Source organism: Ovis aries, chromosome 3 (genome assembly GCF_016772045.2).
Source record: "Ovis aries strain OAR_USU_Benz2616 breed Rambouillet chromosome 3, ARS-UI_Ramb_v3.0, whole genome shotgun sequence".
NCBI classification, from domain to species: Eukaryota; Metazoa; Chordata; class Mammalia; order Artiodactyla; family Bovidae; genus Ovis; species Ovis aries.
Window position 1 is genome coordinate 4,760,609 of NC_056056.1, and position 17,031 is coordinate 4,777,639.

Genomic DNA, 17,031 nt, shown 5'->3' on the forward strand with positions numbered 1-17,031 from the left:
TCCAGGGGATCTTCCCAACCCAGGGACCAAACCAGAGTCTCCCGTGTCTGCTGCATTGCAGGTGGATTCCTTACTGCTGAGCCGGTGGAGATGCCCTCACCCACACTGTACCATGTGTCAGAACATCCTTCCTTTTAAAGACTGAATAAATGTTCCCTTGTGTGAATACGACACATGTTAATGAACTCATTCCAGGATGGACACTTGGGTTGCCTCCACCTTTTGGCTCTTGTGGATAATGCTGCTACAAACTTGGGCGTACAAATAACGAATACCTTTTCCAGACCCTACTTTTCCTTCTTTTGGTTATATAGCCAGAACTGAAACTTCTGGATTATTATTTTTTCCTTCTTAATCAGCGAGTTTCTTGAGGGATGCTACGTTGAGACTATATAACCATGCTGCTATTCCTCACCCTTTCACCCCCTAGCATTCTTCAGTTCCTGTATGAATCAATAATTAACCTACCAGTTGCCAAGCAGTAGTTTTCTTTCCATCATTCATTCTGCATTTATTAGCTGGCATTCTACTGAAGGGAAGAAATTTCCCTTCTCCCCCATTGATTTACGAACATGGAAGAATTTTATTCAACCCTTTACACCACGGACCCTTCATTGCTCTGAGCAATTCATTTCCATATGACTCCCAAGAGTGCAAGTTTGGGGAAGTGAGGGAACTTTCTGTATTTCCTTGTTACCATGGAGAAAGCCGAGAGCGCAGCCCGACTTCCCTAAATTCAGGTAATCGCGTTCCTGTTCACGCATTCCTTTAAAGTGGAAATCCTCTCTCGGGATGGCCTCACAAACCTTCCGGACAGTCCGGTCCCGCGAGAACTACATTTCCCAGAGTCCTCCGAGCGCTCGCGTCATCAGCGGGCGCGTCTTTTTGCTCGCCGGATTTGAAGAGCCGGCTGTGGCGGCGGCAACATGGCGGACGTGCTAAGTGTCGGTGTCAATCTGGAGGCCTTTGCCCAGGCCATTAGTGCCATTCAGGCGCTCCGCTCTAGCGTGAGCAGGGTGTTCGACTGCCTGAAGGATGGCATGCGGAACAAAGAGACGCTGGAGGGCCGGGAGAAGGCCTTCATCGCGCACTTCCAGGACAACTTGCATTCGGTCAACCGGGACCTCAAGTAGGTACCGGCTGAAGGGGCCGCGGGTCGCGACCTCCTACCCTGCTCCACCCCCGCGGGAGTCGCCTTAGTCACGGGCTGCTCTTTCTTTTCGGTGCTCCCTCTCTCTCCTCTCTAGGACTCTCCCTGCCCCTCAGGGCCTCCTCATCTTCCACCCCCGCTTTCTCGTCTCCCTTCTCTTGGCGTCCTGCTGTTGGCTGACTCCCGCCACCCAGGACCACCTCTGTGGTCCTTCCGTTCCTCGCGACGGGACGTGCTCTTCCCATGAACTTCCACTCGTCTTCTCGGCTCGTCAGGGTTCCCACCTGTGGGCCCTCTGGGCTCCACCACGTGTGATCAAATAGTACCAAAAAGGACCTGTTCAACGCTGCCCCAGAGTCAAGTGTATTCCACCTAGTTGGCCACAGGTTGGGCTTCCCTGGTGGTGCAGAGGTTAAAGCGTCTGCCTGCAACGTGGGAGACCTGGGTTCGACTCCTGGGTCGGGAAGATCCCCTGGAGAAGGAAATGGCAACCCACTTCAGTATTCTTGCCTGGAGAATCCCATGGACGGAGGAGCTTGGTGGGCTACAGTCCATGGGTCGCAGAGAGTCGGACATGACTGAGCGACTTTTAACTGTATCTTATCTTTCCTCCCTGAACCTGGAATTCATCAGTTCCAGTCCCTACCCCACCCCAAAGCATGATGAAACGGCCTTGTTCCTTTCTCTTTTCTCCTACCCCACCCCCTAACCACCTGATCACTACTTTCACCCCCACCCTCACTGTTTCTGTTAAGTTCCTGCCTCAAAAGAGACCTCATCACAGGCTTATGACTTCTGCTTAAACACCTCATCCCCACACCCCCACCCCGGGCCTCCCAACAAAAGCTAATTTGGTGTTCTTCAGGGTTAAGGATTGTGTATTTCTTGTCTCTTTCTTAACAAGTCAACTTCTTCTACTTTATCAGTGACATGAAGTGAGAGGGTGCTTGTAAAATGCCTGGTACTTAATAGGCAATTTTTAATAGGTCCTGGTCGTGTGCCCTCCCATCCTTGTGAGGGTCAGATCCTCTTAGGGAGGTTAGAATTGCAGGGTTTTTGTCTTTTACTTCTGAAAACTGACCTTAGCAGGTGAAAGCATTGGGTGAGCTACTCGTCCTATAATTTCTGGAGTGGCTGGTTCTTTTTTTTTTTTTTTTAAATGTCCTCAACTTGGTCTCCTTAGTAACCAGATGGAAGGAGGAGGTGGAATGGAAGAGGAGGTGGTAACCAAATGATGGGAGCCTCTTTTTATTTATTTATTTTTTCCTGTAAGTAAGTTGCCAATCTTGTTCTGGGGGAGAGCCAGGAGGTCACACCCCCTCCTCACTCCCACACTTACTTTCTGTTCTCTGGTGACTTTCCAGTTAATGCTTGCCCTGCCTGAGTCTGGGTGCTGGTGGTTTTTGCCTTTCTTTCTTCTCCTCGTTGGTGGGCTTTCCTTGGTAATGTGCAGGGTGTTGAAACCTGTCAGCATTGTAGAAAGCTTAATAATCGTGTTCGTCTCACCCCATTGTCTTCATAAATCTGTGGACAGCAGTGCGAAGAGGAAAGAGGCTAGAGAGCCCAAGATGAGCATGGCATGAGCAGCTGTTCCTATGACCTTCGGTTGACACTCTGGGACTGGCCCCTCAGCACATGCTCCTGAATGTGCTTTTGCTGTTGGCTCTCTTTCCCAAGCTGCTCTAGGGTTTGTTTTTTTTTTTTTTTTTCTTGCTATACTGAAGTATGTTTGTTTGACACAGCCCCCTCCATGGTGTCTTCCCGTTTGTTTATTTTATCTCTTTTTTGTTTTGTTAAGTTTTACCATCTGTGAAGCACCAGGTACAAATCTATCCCTGTGTGAATGGTAAATAATCATCATTTATTCAGGTACTTGCTGTACTGCCAAATAGAATGATCTGTATGTGGATCTGAAAACTCTTAGTGAGAAGCAGTGTTATACCACATTTTGAAATTCCAGAAGGCCCTCCTCTCCCCCTGCCTTGCAAAGAATGATTTGAGTTGTTCAATCCTGATTTTAGGAGTCCTGTTGATTTCATCGCTCTTAATTCTTGTTCTCCTCTGGAATGGTGCCAGAGAGCTCAGTTGTAAAATGGGATAAGCCCCTAGCTAGGGGTTCTCTCAAGTGGCTCTAGTCATCTTCTTCTTAATATTTATTTACTTGGGATCTTTGTTCCATCGTGTGGGGTCTTTCATTGCAGCACTCGGACCTTCCGTTTGGTGCTCAGGCTCTGGGATGCTCAGGCTCAGTTGTTGTGCATGGGTTTAATTGCTCCTCGGCATGTGGGATCTTAGTTCCCTGACCAGGGATTGAACCCGTGTCCCCCACATTGCAAGACAGGTTCTTGAGCACTGGACCACTAGGGAAGCTCCTGGCCCTTGTCTTCTTTTCAGAAAGTATTTCTTCTTAAGGGACTTGAATTTATGATGAGCAGTTTGCAGAACAGTCTGGACCAATGTAGTGGGCTAGGAACTGGAGTTTTAGCGGGCTCAGGTTTACTTGCTGCGTCTGCTTGCTTTTCAGTGAGCTGGAACGTCTGAGCAACTTGGTGGGGAAGCCTTCTGAGAACCATCCTCTCCACAACAGTGGGCTGTTAAGTCTGGATCCCGTGCAGGACAAAACCCCTCTGTACAGTCAGCTCCTCCAGGCATATAAATGGTCAAACAAGGTAAGACAGATGTGTCAGAAATGAAACTAATACAGGAAAAAGCAAGCTTTCTTACATTTCATAAAGGCAGAAAGTGAGGGTAAGTTTTTCTTTCCATTTCTTGTTCTTGATTTGGCATGGCGTTACAGAGTTGGAAGTTTTAGACTGTCCCTGGGAGAGAATATATAGTCCTCTGAAGTCTCAGAAATTAATCATGATGCTCAGGTAATTACATTTTTTAAAACGTTCAAACTCGGGTGTGTCTAACCTGGAAACTGGGTTAGGGAGCAGTTTTTATGAACCCCGTGAAGTCACACGCAAAGTGCTGTGTGTGTGTGTGTGTGTGCGTTTCTCTGGGAAGGACTTCCTAGCTTTCCTCAGATTCTCAGAGGGGTTCCTGACTCCCAGGAAGTGAAGGACTGGTGGTCTGTGAGTGCAGCTGCTCACTTTGTTTTTGTTGCTTGGCCTGCTTTCCCCATTGTTGATGGAACATCTCTAGAGGACTGTTTGGTAAATCACTCTTACTGTCCTTTTTTTCATCTGTTTTTTTAAATTGAAGAAAGTGCTGCACTCAATATGCCAGCAAATTTGGAAAACTCAGCAGTGGCCACAGGACTGGAAAAGGTCAGTTTTCATTCCAATCCCAAAGAAAGGTAATGCCAAAGAATGCTCAAACTACCGCACAATTGCACTCATCTCACATGTTAGTAAAGTAATGCTCAAAAGTCTCCAAGCCAGGCTTCAGCAATACGTGAACCGCGAACTTCCAGATGTTCAAACTAGTTTCAGAAAAGGCAGAGGAACCAGGGATCAAATTGCCAACATCCACTGGATCATGGAAAAAGCAAGAGTGTTCCAGAAAAACACTATTTCTGCTTTATTGACTATGACAAAGGCTTTGACTGTGTGGATCACAAGAAACTGTGGACAATTCTGAAAGAGATGGGAATACAGACCACCTGACCTGCCTCTTGAGAAATCTGTATGCAGGTCAGGAAGCAACAGTTAGAACTGGACATGGAACAACAGACTGGTTCCAAATAGGAAAAGGAGTACGTCAAGGCTGTATATTGTCACCCTGCTTATTTAACTTATATGCAGAGTACATCATGAGAAACGCTGGGCTGGAAGAAGCACAAGCTGGAATCAAGATTGCCGGGAGAAATATCAATAACCTCAGATATGCAGATGACACCACCCTTATGGCAGAAAGTGAAGAGGAACTAAAAAGCCTTTTGATGAAAGTGAAAGAGGAGAGTGAAAAAGTTGGCTTAAAGCTCAACATTCAGAAAACGAAGATCATGGCATCTGGTCCCATTACTTCATGGGAAATAGATGGGGAAACAGTGAGAGACTTTCTTTTTTGGGGCTCTAAAATCACTGCAGATGGTGATTGCAGCCATGAAATTAAAAGATGCTTATTCCTTGGGAGGAAAGTTATGACCAACCTAGATAGCATATTTAAAAGCAGAGACATTACTTTGCTAACAAAGGCCCATCTAGTCAGGGCTATGGTTTTTCCAGTGGTCATGTATGGATGTGAGAGTTGGACTGTGAAGAAAGCTGAGCGCTGAAGAATTGATGCTTTTGAACTGTGACATTGGAGAAGACTCTTGAGAGTCCCTTGGACTGCAAGGAGATCAGTCCTGGGTGTTCATTGGAAGGACTGATGCTGAAGCTGAAACTCCAATACTTTGGCCACCTCATGCAAAGAGTTGACTCGTTGGAAAAGACCCTGATGCTGGGAGGGATTGGGGGCAGGAGAAGAAGGGGACGACAGACGATGAGATGGCTGGATGGCATCACCAACTTGATGGACATGAGTTTGAGTGAACTCTGAGAGCTGGTGATGGACAGGGAGGCCTGGTGTGCTGTGATTCATGGGGTCACAAAGAGTTGCACACGACTGAGCGACTGAACTGAACTGAACTGAACTGAGCTGATAGTTGATTTATAGTATCATATTAGTTTCCGGTGCATACATATCTATCTATGTGTATATTCTTCAGATTTTCTTATTCATAGGTTATCACAAACTACTGTGACTAGCTCTCTGTTCTATGGAGTCAGCCCTTGCTGATTATCTATTTTATATGTGGTAGTGTGTGCTTAGTTGCCCAGTCATGTCAGACTCTTGGCAACCCGAAGAACTGTAGCCCGCCGGGCTCCTCTGTCCATGGAATTCTCCAGGCAAGAACACGGGAGTAGGTGCCATTTCCTACTCCATATGTATAGTAGTGTGTATACATTAATCCCAACCTCCTAATACTCTCTCTTCTCTTAACTACTCTGCACCTGTCTGCGGGAGATTGCTCTAAACGCTCTCTATTGTTCAGTTGCTCAGCTGTGTCTGACTCTTGCGACCCCGTGGAAGGGAACACTCGCCATAGAATGTGCTATTCGTGGCAGCCCCATGGCGGAGCCCTCAGGACAGCTGTGAAAGGGAAACTGAGCTGCAGTGTAAAAATAACAGGAGCATTAGGCTCCTCAGCCTGGCAGCAGTTAGTTTGTTTGCTCGCAGGTTCCTCTTGTTTGGGTGCTGTGGGTTGTTGTGCTGAGCTTTGTTTTGTTCTCCGCTGCTGATGGAAAGCTAGAATATATGTTTGGGACGATTTTGGAAGCTTTTCTCACTAGGATGCTGCTCCCCGGAGAGAATTGTTCTTAGCGTTACTGATTGTGATCCGCTCTTCCCTCTCCAGTTACCCATCACTCTTCTCCTCTTTTCACTCCCAGGTCTCAGGTGACAGATGAGCCGTGGCAGTGTTTCTGGTGTGTAGAATTATTCCTTTGAATTTGTGGGAATATTTAACATTCTTTGGTTTACAGTGGGACCCAGGTAGCTGCGTCTGAGACTCAGGGAGACATGATTTATCGTGGGACACTAAAGAAGGAGCTTGGACCTGGGAGGCATGCGTTTAGCCTATAAGGGTTGTCCTCCAGACTCGGGCTGCTGTGGACAGGAACCCACTTCAGTCCTGAGCATCAGGTGCCCAGGTGGTGTGGGGATCGGTCATTCTGCTGCCCAGTCTATGCCCGCTTCCCAGTGTTGGCTTGGTGTCTCCCAGTGGTGGGAAAGACAGCCCGGCAACTGTAGGTTTGTGTGGTCCTTCATGCCAGATGCTGAAAACGGATGCGGGCCCTGTTTGGTAGGGGCCCCTGCCTACCCAGACAGCTTGTTGCGCTCAGTGGGTGGGATTCTCTGATTGCCCAGTGCAGATCAGCTGAAACTCAGGGATTGGGGCTGCACGGCTAGAGGCAGGAGTGGGTGCAGGACAGACACAGAATCATGGCTGGCTGGGGCAGTTGCCAGGGCCAGACACCAGGCTGTTCAGGCTGCACACAGACAACGCTGCCCTCTTAGGCTGTCCTGTGTGAGCCTCCTTGTTTCCCCAGGCACTCGTGTGGGCATCTTAGCACATGGGATCTGATGTGTAGGTGACTTATTTCTGGTTGGATGCTTGGTCTTGGCTTTTGGATGTGGAAGCTGTGTTGATGTATCGTGTGGGTAATGTTCTCGGAATAGGCTCGAGTGGTGGAGACTTTTCAGTGGTGGGAAGATTTAGGCTGATCTCGAGGCCATGAGTGCCTGAGACCCCAGTGGGAGTGGCTGGTTTTAAATCAAAGTGATGATACGTACCATTTGAAGGTAGTTTTGTTTGCCCAGTTTAATAGAATATTAAGATAGAAGTCCCTGTTCCTCCCCTCAGATGCAGAGGATGTTTTAGGGGAAAGAAGCAGTACATATGTGGAAATGCTTATCCTGGAGATGCTGCGGGTTAAAACTAGGTATAAAAATGTGTCAGAGTGTAAGTCCTGCCCGAGTAGCGTGAGTGGGGTTGGGGTTGCAGTCGCAGCCTGGCCTGGTGCATGTTGTGAAGTCACCGTTCTTTCACCAGCTCTCTATGCCCAGCAGGGAGGGCATTCTGGACCCCTGCACCATTACTTGGCAAAATAAGGAAAATGAATCGGAGACGTTTAGCTTATCCCCTTATTTTATAGCCGGGCAAGTCAAGGCCCCATGAACCACAGTGCCCACAGCCTCATAGCTAGACTAGAATTTGCCACTCCTGACTTAGCCCAGTGTTCTTTACTCTAAAACTTGATGCTGATGCTGTAATCCCGTTTGGCTTAAGGTTTTGACTGTACTAAACATTTTCCCCTCCCTTTAATCTTCTTGTCAGGAGCAATTCATGTGTCATATTTTATTCATGAATCTGTATCGCATTTTACTCATTTTCAGTGGTTTACTGAAGGGTGGAGATGGCAAATACAGGCCCCTGCTCCTCACGCTGTCACGCTTGTCCAGGGCAGACGTCGCTAATCACCCTCCGCATTCTTCCTGCTGAGGCTCCCTCTGGACTCACAGCTCTGTCGTGGGGCTCAGCGGCCCCTGCCAGTTATCCAAAGTGGGCTGCAGAGAAGAGATGTTTTTTATTTCTATTATGGTAAATAATGTGCTATTTGGCTATTGCTTATTTATACTGTCCTTACTCTAGAAGGGATTTGAAATCTGTTATAAGAAAGCTGTACTTCGACCTTGAACGAAAGAGGAAACCAAGGATAAGGATGCCTTATGTACATTTCTTTAATAAACTCAAGGAGTAGCCCCAAGAAATAAGCCAGTATTCTAATTTCCAGCTGGGATTATGGAAGCAAGAAGCGATGATAGGTGTTGATCTTGCCTCTCCTACACACGAAAAGAGCTTTTTAATCGCAGGTGCTTTCATCATTCATCATTTTACTCTCCAAGCGTTTAAACCAGTAGGTACATTAATATGTTAAGTGGATTTTGGGGTAACTTGCCAATGTCAGCTTTCCGCACTGTTGGCTAAGAATTGAAGAAAGTTTGGGAAAGGCTTTGATACCAGCCATTATGTGATGAACTTTCTGTTTTACGTGCTGTTGGCCAAAGAGAAGTCTTGTTCACGCTTACTGACTAATTATTTTCTTTAGGGGATTTTGTAATTTTTGTAAAGTCAGTCAGAATATTAATTACATGGTAGTTGGCATAATTGTTAGGATAACACATTTAAAAATTAATCTAATGTAATGAAATGATGTCAAATTGCTGTGAGCAGCACTTTCCCCGTGCTGAATTGGGGAAGGAATGTAGCTTTCAACTCTGATGCACCTATAGATAATTGTTCTGTAGAGGGATGACAAGCTCTCTTGACGAGGGCAAAAAAATAATTGGCGTCAGCGCTGTCCTTGTAAGATAGCGGACGCGGAGTTCCATCACTGATTGCACCCAAATATGCCAAGCGTTAGACTGAACTGCCTGCTCTAAGACCCCTTTCCGAAGGTTTCCAGTGTCTCCTCACCAGGCTTTGATTTCTGGCTTTGACTGTCTTCCTTTCTTGAAGACCTCAGCCCTTCCCTGGTGGTGTTTGAAGCGGCGAAGACCCCAGAAGTGTCTCCTAGGGTTAGGAAGTAGGCCCTGGGGAATGGGCTGCCGCCGCCTTTTTTTTGGCTTCTGCACACTTAATTTTTCACTTTTATTAGAGAAAGAGTGGCTTTCTATTCCAGGAATATTCAGTTGGAAAGTCTGCAGACATTTCTCTCATTTTACCCTCCTGAGCTGTTACCACCAGAATCTGGTTTTCAGCAGCTTGAAGTTGCTGAAACATTGATGTCCCGCAGATCCAGCCTCGATGGTGCTCTTGACGTTTGGGCATCAGGGAGCTAACGGTGCTGGGACTGGTTCAGGCTGCAACACTGAACCTTTTCCTTGAAGCGCCCGTCATCTTTTAAGTCCCTGGGGAGAGAGACTGCGTCTATCTCGTTCCCTGCGGGGGAGTCCCACCCCAGTGCTGAGCAGGGCTCCTGGTACCTAGGACAAATTCAATTATAATTCACTGAATGAATGAAAAAATAAAGAGCTTTTTCTGTTGCATTTTTAATTTACAACCCCTTCTGTGGTTTGTGTGCTCGTATTTTTGATGACGCGTGATCAGGGCATCTCCATCTGGGGCCATTACTGGGAAATCTAGTTGTGTTACTTACAGACAGAGAAGATTCTGAGGTCCTGTGGTGGCGGCTAGGGCCAGGCTTCAGAAGGGTGATTTGGCAGGAAAGGTGAGGTCAGTTGGTGAATTGACAGTAAGCTTTTTGAGGGCCAAGCCTGGCGTTTCATCAATGTCGCCTGTCACCTGGGGTGCCTTCCTGAGAGAGCTGACTTGACTGCCGGTGCTCCGAAGGGGCAGGGCCTGGGGGAAGCCTTCTGGAGTCGGTGGAGTCAGGCTCGCTTCAGCGACAGCGCCCTGTGTCCGGTGCTCTGCGGCAGCTGCTGTTCAAGCAAAAGCGGGAAAGCTATCTGGGAAGAGGCGCATCAGCTCCATCAGCCCCTTAGGGTTTATCCCACTTGATGTATTACTGACTGTCCTGCTCGGTGCCCTGCCACTTGCTGACTATCCCACTTGGTGTGTTATCGGTAAATAAATATCACACTCAGTGTATCTATTACCAATAACTACTTTCCTAGTGTTTTTCTCTCTACCAGGCCCACCCTCTACTCAGGGAATGTGGATTCATACAGAACATAATGAGGAAAGAAAAGCACTGAAATATCCCCCAAGCCTTAGCCATGACTTTGGATTAGGCACTGTTCCAGATTGTTCCGATTGTTAGCAGAGGTCCCCGGTACCATTCTTAGAGGTTTTCTTTCACCTCAATCTCCCTGCCACCCGCCACCCCCATGGCTCCTTGTCACTCAACACAAATTTGCCTAGAGTTTGACTCGAGTCGAGTCTTCCCTGGTTGGCCTTGAACCTGCACCCTTGCTGCCCTCCCACCCCAAGCCCCGCGGGAGCGTCATGAGAAGAGCAAAGAGTAACACAACCAACAAAACGGAACCAGCCTCCGGGGTTTCTAGATACTGCTGGCTTCCGAAGTGAAGGCAGATACAGCCGGAAACGTCGAGGCTTAACTCTCAGTTCTGGAGTTGGGCTGCCCGAGATGTGATCCACCTCCGCGCTCAGCCTGTGCCTTGAACCCGGCACAGGCTTGTTCAGAGCATCCGTTTTGTCGCCTGTGAAGGGGGTCGGTGCAGCTCTTTGTATCATAGTGCTAGGGCGGAGAGGAAAGGGCGCAGCGCGTGTCGTGCCTCAGGGTAGCTCAGTGCAGTGAGTGTGTGTGAGTGGCAGTCGCCGTTCCCGGGCCCACGGAGACCGTGTGTGTGTCCATGCAGAGGCAGTGTTGCTCACGGCTTAAGAGCTTAGGCTGCAGGGTTGGCCCCTTGGGTTCGCATCCCTGCTCTGCTCCCTGACAGCCAGGCAGTGTCCCTCTGTGTGCCTCAGTTTTGTATACTCTGAAATGGGGGCGACAGCTGTACCCACCACAGAGAAATATTTTGAGACCGAATGAGGTAATATAAGCACAGCACTTCCCTGGCACAGAGTAAGTAGTCTCCAGGGGCTGGTATTATGGTCTTAAAAGACGGTGTCGAGGACTGACCCTCGGGGCATGCTGGCCTGTCTTCCAGTGGTTTCCCTGTTACCCGGCCTCCCAAATGTGACTTCAGTATATTCTTCTGAAATCCTACAAATCAGAAGTTCATTTAAGTAATCAGAACTTTTTCCCCTTGAGGAGGCCCAGACATAGATATCAACAACTCACATGTTAGTATGAATTCGTGGGAGGGGGCTATATTTCCTCATAAAACCTGGAGATGGGCTGAGGGTTTGGGAGCTTGGTGAGGCAGGCAGTTAGCCTCTTGGTGACCTTGTGGTGTGGAGCCAGGAGTGTGGATGGGATGTGGGAGCTGAGGGGCGGTAAAGGCAGCGTGAAGGGCCTGGAAAGAAACCACAAGCAGGAAGGAGGGGGCGGCCGAGAAGCCGGTGAGAAGGGCTGTGGCTGGCCCAGGGCAGGCCATCGCTGTGAACTGAGGCAGAGTCCCCTCACTTAGGCCGTCGAGGAGGCCTTGCTCCCAGAGATCAGGGTTCAGGTTGGTCTGTGGTCTCTTATCTGGTGGGGAGAATGCCGTGGGCTAGTCAAGGATTTCTGGCGTTATTTCTTTAGGAGAACATTTGCACACATGGGCCTGTGTAAAAATAAGCACTTGGGTTATATCCAGTTTGTGAATTGGGTGCTTGTGACCAGCAGGGCTCTGGGGTCAGACTCTGTTGGGTTTGAGGCCCCCGCTTTATGACTTGGAGTGAGTTGGACACCCTCCCTTCGTCTCAGCCTCCTCATCAGTCAAAAGTGGATGATCACACGTCCTCCTTCCAGGACTGGAGGAGGACCGATGAGTGTAATACACCCCAGGACCCAGAGCGGTGCCTCTTCTTATTCCCTCTGACAGCATGGGTAAGGCTTTATTGAGGCAACGGTTGTCATGGGAACATTGGACAGAGCTCTCGAGGGTCTGGGGCTTAGTTCTGGCTGTGCGTTGCCCAGCTGTGGGCCCTGCTGCTCGTGGCTTTGCTCCTCTGGGTTCTAGCTGCCTCGCTGGTAGAATAAAGAGTGGGCTGGATGATGGCTGAGGTCGTCTCTCACCTGGGAAAGAATGGTGGAATTGTTTATAAGTTTGCATGGTTCTGGAAATGAAAGCGCACCCTGGGAGTGGAGGAGAGTTAGTTTTGTTGGTAACATCTTAAGCACAACCATGGTGTGTCCTGCTGTGCCCGCTACAGAGCATCTCAGACCAGACCAGGGCAGAGCTCAGCCCCAGAGGCCCTTAGTGGAGGACACCCTCTCAGAGGTCCTCCAGACAGCGTAGCCTCCTGTGACACAGGAGTGTAGACGTTAGTGAAAATCACGTGAGGCCCCCGTAATTCTAAATGGGCTCTACCCCAAGGCTTTGGCCTGATTCCACGTCTCTGTGTTCCGCTTGTTAGTTGTGGTTTCTGGAAACTGTCACTCTATTGTGGCCTGGAATCAGACTTGTGATTCCCTCCTCCTCCTCTGAAGGACCAGGAGATCTGTTAAGAAGCCGCCCTGAGCAGGGGCAGAGGCCGCTGGATGTGTGGCGCACGTGCCCTTCAGGAGTCACTCTGCCCTCTGCCCGGGGTGGGCGTTGGGGGGGACTCGGTTGAGTCCCGCTTTGGCTGTCTTACATTAGCCCTTTCTGGGCTGATCAGGTTTGTGTGTTTTGCCCAATGCCTTCTGTGGGTTGTAACCAGAGCCTGCAAACGGCACTTTCTCTTCTCTTCCAGGGATGTTAGTGGACAGGACATGGCCCCATATCATTTTTCCTCCAGGTAAGTTGCACATTGATGGTGGAGGATGGAGGTGCAGGGTTATTGGTGCGGAAGGAATCCAGTGTCCCGCCTGCCCATTTTCTCAGCTGCTTTTCCTGGTGGTGGGTTGAGCCGGGGCAGGGCTGTGAGGCCCCTTGTGCTTCTCTCCTGTAATCCAGGCCGGCTCCGGGCCAGCTCATCTTTTCTGCCACTTCACTTGCCAGCTGTGTCTGGATGACGCCACGCTCCAGGCCAGCCCTAGACTCTCCTGACACGCTGACTCCTGCGTCAGAGAGCCTGCCGGATGTCTGCACTCTAAATATATGTCTTACATTTGTGTCCAAAGGAGAAAAACAGGGTACTAACTTCCTGGCCACTGTTAACGTAAGGCCTGACCCAGCTGGACTGTGTCCTGGAAGACCTGTCCACGGGTCCCTGGTGCTGTGGGTTAATGACTGCGTGGCAAAGGGTGCTGCACGTTTGTTATTCTGTCTGTAAGTGGGGGTCTCTGTGAGTGGGGGTTTCTGTTTTCTTTTGGCCATGCCGTGCAGCTTGTGGGATCTTAGTTCCCCTACCAGGGATCCAGCCCAAGTGCCTGCAGTGAAAGCTCTGAATTCTGACTAGACCTCCAGGGAATCCCCTGTGAATGGGTCTGTGTAAATTTCAGTACCTGGAGCCCTGATGGCCGATTTTGCCCGTAGGCGAGGTCAGCCCCATGCGCTAACCAGTGCCTCCCCAGGGGCGAGCTGGGGGCTGCTGGGTCCGCATTGGACCCCAGACTGCTTGCCTGACTGTCTGTCCAATCGTTTACCTAGCTCAGCACACTTATGTTTCCTGGAGAAGGTGTTGATTCGAAATTCTCCCTTATCCCTGGTGTTTGTGATGAGAGTTAGAACCCCCCGAGTTTCAGTTTCAAGATGACATGAGTTCTTGGCCTCTCTTTCTTAGCAGACGACAGGCACCACTGAAGAGGTTTGTGTGGTTAGCAAGTGGAAGCGTGTTTTCTTTCCTTTGAAAGTCACTGCGATGATTTCTCTGTGTCACAGTTCCTCTCTGCATTTCGTCCTTTTCACCGCATGGTGAATCTGAAGACACTCCTTTTCGTGGGCTTTAGCGCAGGGCCAGCGCAGAGTAAGCCCTCGGTGGGTATGGGCTTTCTTTTAGTGCTGCACATGCCCGTCCGCTGTGCCCTTTGCCCCTCAACACTCAGCTTGAGCCGGTGGAGACGTGGCTGGTTAACTAGAGTACCCTCAGCTTGGTTTGGATAGCAAAAGTGCTTGGCCTAAATGCCTTTAAAGTGTTCCGAGAAGCCACAGAGGATTCTAGAGGCCAGTGCTCTCCGATCTTTGTTTTTCCCAGTCTAAAACAGAGCAGTCCGTGCTCATTTTAATTGCTTGGATGAGCTCAGACATTGAGATTTTAATGCATTTTCACAGTAGTTCAGGCAGCATCACCACATTATCCTGCTGGCAGTTCATCGGAATCCTTGGCCAAAACGCTGTGCTTGGGGACCTTGGCTTAGAAAACCAGAGCGTGGTAATTTCCTCGCAAGATGTCTTGTGGGGAATGCTGCCTTTCCCGGGGAGGCTTCCTCTGAATCGTGTTGTCCTTCTCAGTCACGTAGTGATGGGCACATCTTGCTTTCGAGGAGGGTTTTCAGAGCTTTTGGTTTGCAGAGGCTGGAGTTGCTTTATTCTAATGAATCACGAGGTGGGAACGGGCCCTTGTAAGCCTCTGGTTTGTTTTTGATCCTGAAGGCACACTGACAGTATCTGGTCCCTGGTGGGGTCTGGAGGGCATCACCTGCATCTTCCTCTCCTACCAGTTAGCTCCAGGCCAGCCTCCCTTCAGTAGGGAGGTGGCCACTGGAAGCCAGTGACCAGGGGAGAGCTGGGAATACTGCCTCTGGGTGGGTTGATGAAAACCAGCAAAACCAACCAGGCCGCATCCCTGCCTCGTGGATTTCACTCACTCTGCACATCAGCGGCCCTGGACCCCTCCGCGTCCAGCACTGCGGTCAGTTGAACCATAGTGTCTGGTGCTTGGCACGTGCTTAGTAAGTGTTGGTTGCTAAACGGATGAGCGAACGCCCCCACCGCTTCTCTCAGAGCCCGGGACATTTGCAGAAGTCTCCTCACTGGCCCCACTGTCTCACCACCTCCTGTCTCTCCCCGCATAGCATCAGAGTGACCTTTAAATGTGCAAGTTTGAGCTCACAAGTCTCCTGCTTAAAATATGTTGATGATTCCTTCTTCTGCTCGGGATGACGATGGGTGCTGTGATGGAGCTGCTAACAGTCCGGCTCACTGTCTAACTCCCGTGGTGTCCCAGCTCAGTCCTCAACCTGTGAGCCCTCCTGCTCCTTAAGCGGCCTGTTTCAGCGGGCCCCACCCCTCTCGTTTGGCTGATATTCTCTTGCTTTATTGGGAGACGCTTTTAGCTCCTCAGGTCAGGGTGAGGTAACCCCTCTGTACTGTCCTGCGGCGCCCCTTGCCCGCATCGTGGTGTGATCCAAGTTGGCCTGTAAGTACCAGTGGCTGGAGCTGGGGCCAGGGACACTGCCTGCCTGTTCACCAGTCTTTCCAGTATCCGACAAGACCTGGCAGAAGACAGACCAACAGAACACCTTCAGCTAAGCAGCTCCCTTGTCTTTGAAGTCAGTGTTTTTGGAGGGAGGAGGTGGGGGCTTAGGTAGGGCTCTGGGTCCCACTTCTTTTGGTGGGTGGGAGGTGGGTCTCAGCCACTGCATTTTCTGAGCGCACGGCTGCCGAGATGTCTTTATTTGGCTTGTGCATTCCACTCACGGCCTGACTTCCTGAAGGATAATGCATATTAAGTTGGTTTTTTTTTTTCCAGCTAGTTTGGGGATACAAACAGAAGGCAAATTATCTTGATTATTTTGAGGCAGATCTGAAAAGGGCAAAGAAAGGAGACTGAAAAGTTACGGAAGTGTCTTATGTTCGCTTCAGCCCTGTATCGTTTCTACAGTGTGAACGCGCTCGTCATCTCCTTGGATCAGAGAGGCTGTGTAGCTTGTCATTAAAGACAGGTGCTCCAGGGCCTGCCTGGGTTCAAGTCCTACTGCCTCTTTTTATTGGCTGTGACCTTCAGCAGTTTACTCCTGATATCTGTAAGATGAGATTGATGGTAGTCTCCCACTCAGGGCTGTTGTGAAGACCAAAAGCCTAGAATATGCGAGGGGTTCAGAAGAGGGCTGATGTAACGTTAGTTACCGTTAGCAGTATCATTACTGTCATCATCGTCATCAATTCTCCAGTAGCCTTATTTTACTTATTTTTATTCTCTAGTCTGCCTTTGCCGTCTCCACAGCCCGGATCCAGGTAGCTGCTTGCTTTCTGTAGTACACAGTGGTGTCTTTATAAGGAAGACATGGTTCAAAAATGGCTCTTCTCTTAGCTAAAAATCTTTGAATAGAAACTTTCGAAGATTTATTAACTGTTGGAAGGACTGAAACTGAAGCTCCAATAGTTTGGCCAACTGATGCGAAGAGCCGACTCATTGAAAAATGCCTTGATGCTGGGAAAGATTGAGAGCAGGAGGAGAAGAGGGCGACAGAGAATGAGATGGTTGGATGGCCTCACCGGCTCAGTGGACATGAATTTGAGCAAACTCTGGGAGATAGTGAAGGACGAGGGAGCCTGGCGAGCTACAGTCCATGGGGTCTCAAAGAGAGGGACCTGACTTAGCGACTGTGAAGTATAAGTCACAAAAGTCATTGTCCATAGTCTTGAAATACGTATATGGGCTGGCAAAGGAGAATGTCCTGTGTGAAGTGTAATTCCCTGGTTTAACTATATTACATCACATCTTCAGGGTTTTGTTGTTGCCATTGTGTTTAAATTTGAGTCGCTAAAGCATAACTCGGCTCCCAAACCTTCAGAACCAGAGATGCGATCTTTGATCTTGATCATCACACAGTGCTCATCTGTTCCTCCGGCTTCTGCCAGCTCGTGGCCAAGACGTCGGACTGTGTTACTTTCTGTACCTGTCGGTTGTCCACTCCCTGCCTGCCTGACTTGCTGCTTGCCTGTTTTTG

At 49.3% G+C, this 17,031-nt stretch overlaps 1 protein-coding gene across 3 annotated transcripts in view; it reads left to right on the top strand.

Annotated features, from left to right (window-relative positions):
• Positions 1-908: 908 nt before the first annotated feature.
• The window catches only part of MED27 (mediator complex subunit 27), a 216,108-nt gene continuing 199,985 nt past the window's right edge, over positions 909-17,031 (top strand). For all 3 annotated transcript variants that reach the window (XM_004007131.5, XM_027966245.3, XM_042248035.2), the window contains exons 1-2: positions 909-1,129; positions 3,675-3,819. In XM_004007131.5, the coding sequence (XP_004007180.2) occupies positions 927-1,129; positions 3,675-3,819 (348 nt within the window). In that variant the 5' untranslated portion in view covers positions 909-926. The remainder of the gene's footprint in view (positions 1,130-3,674; positions 3,820-17,031) is intronic.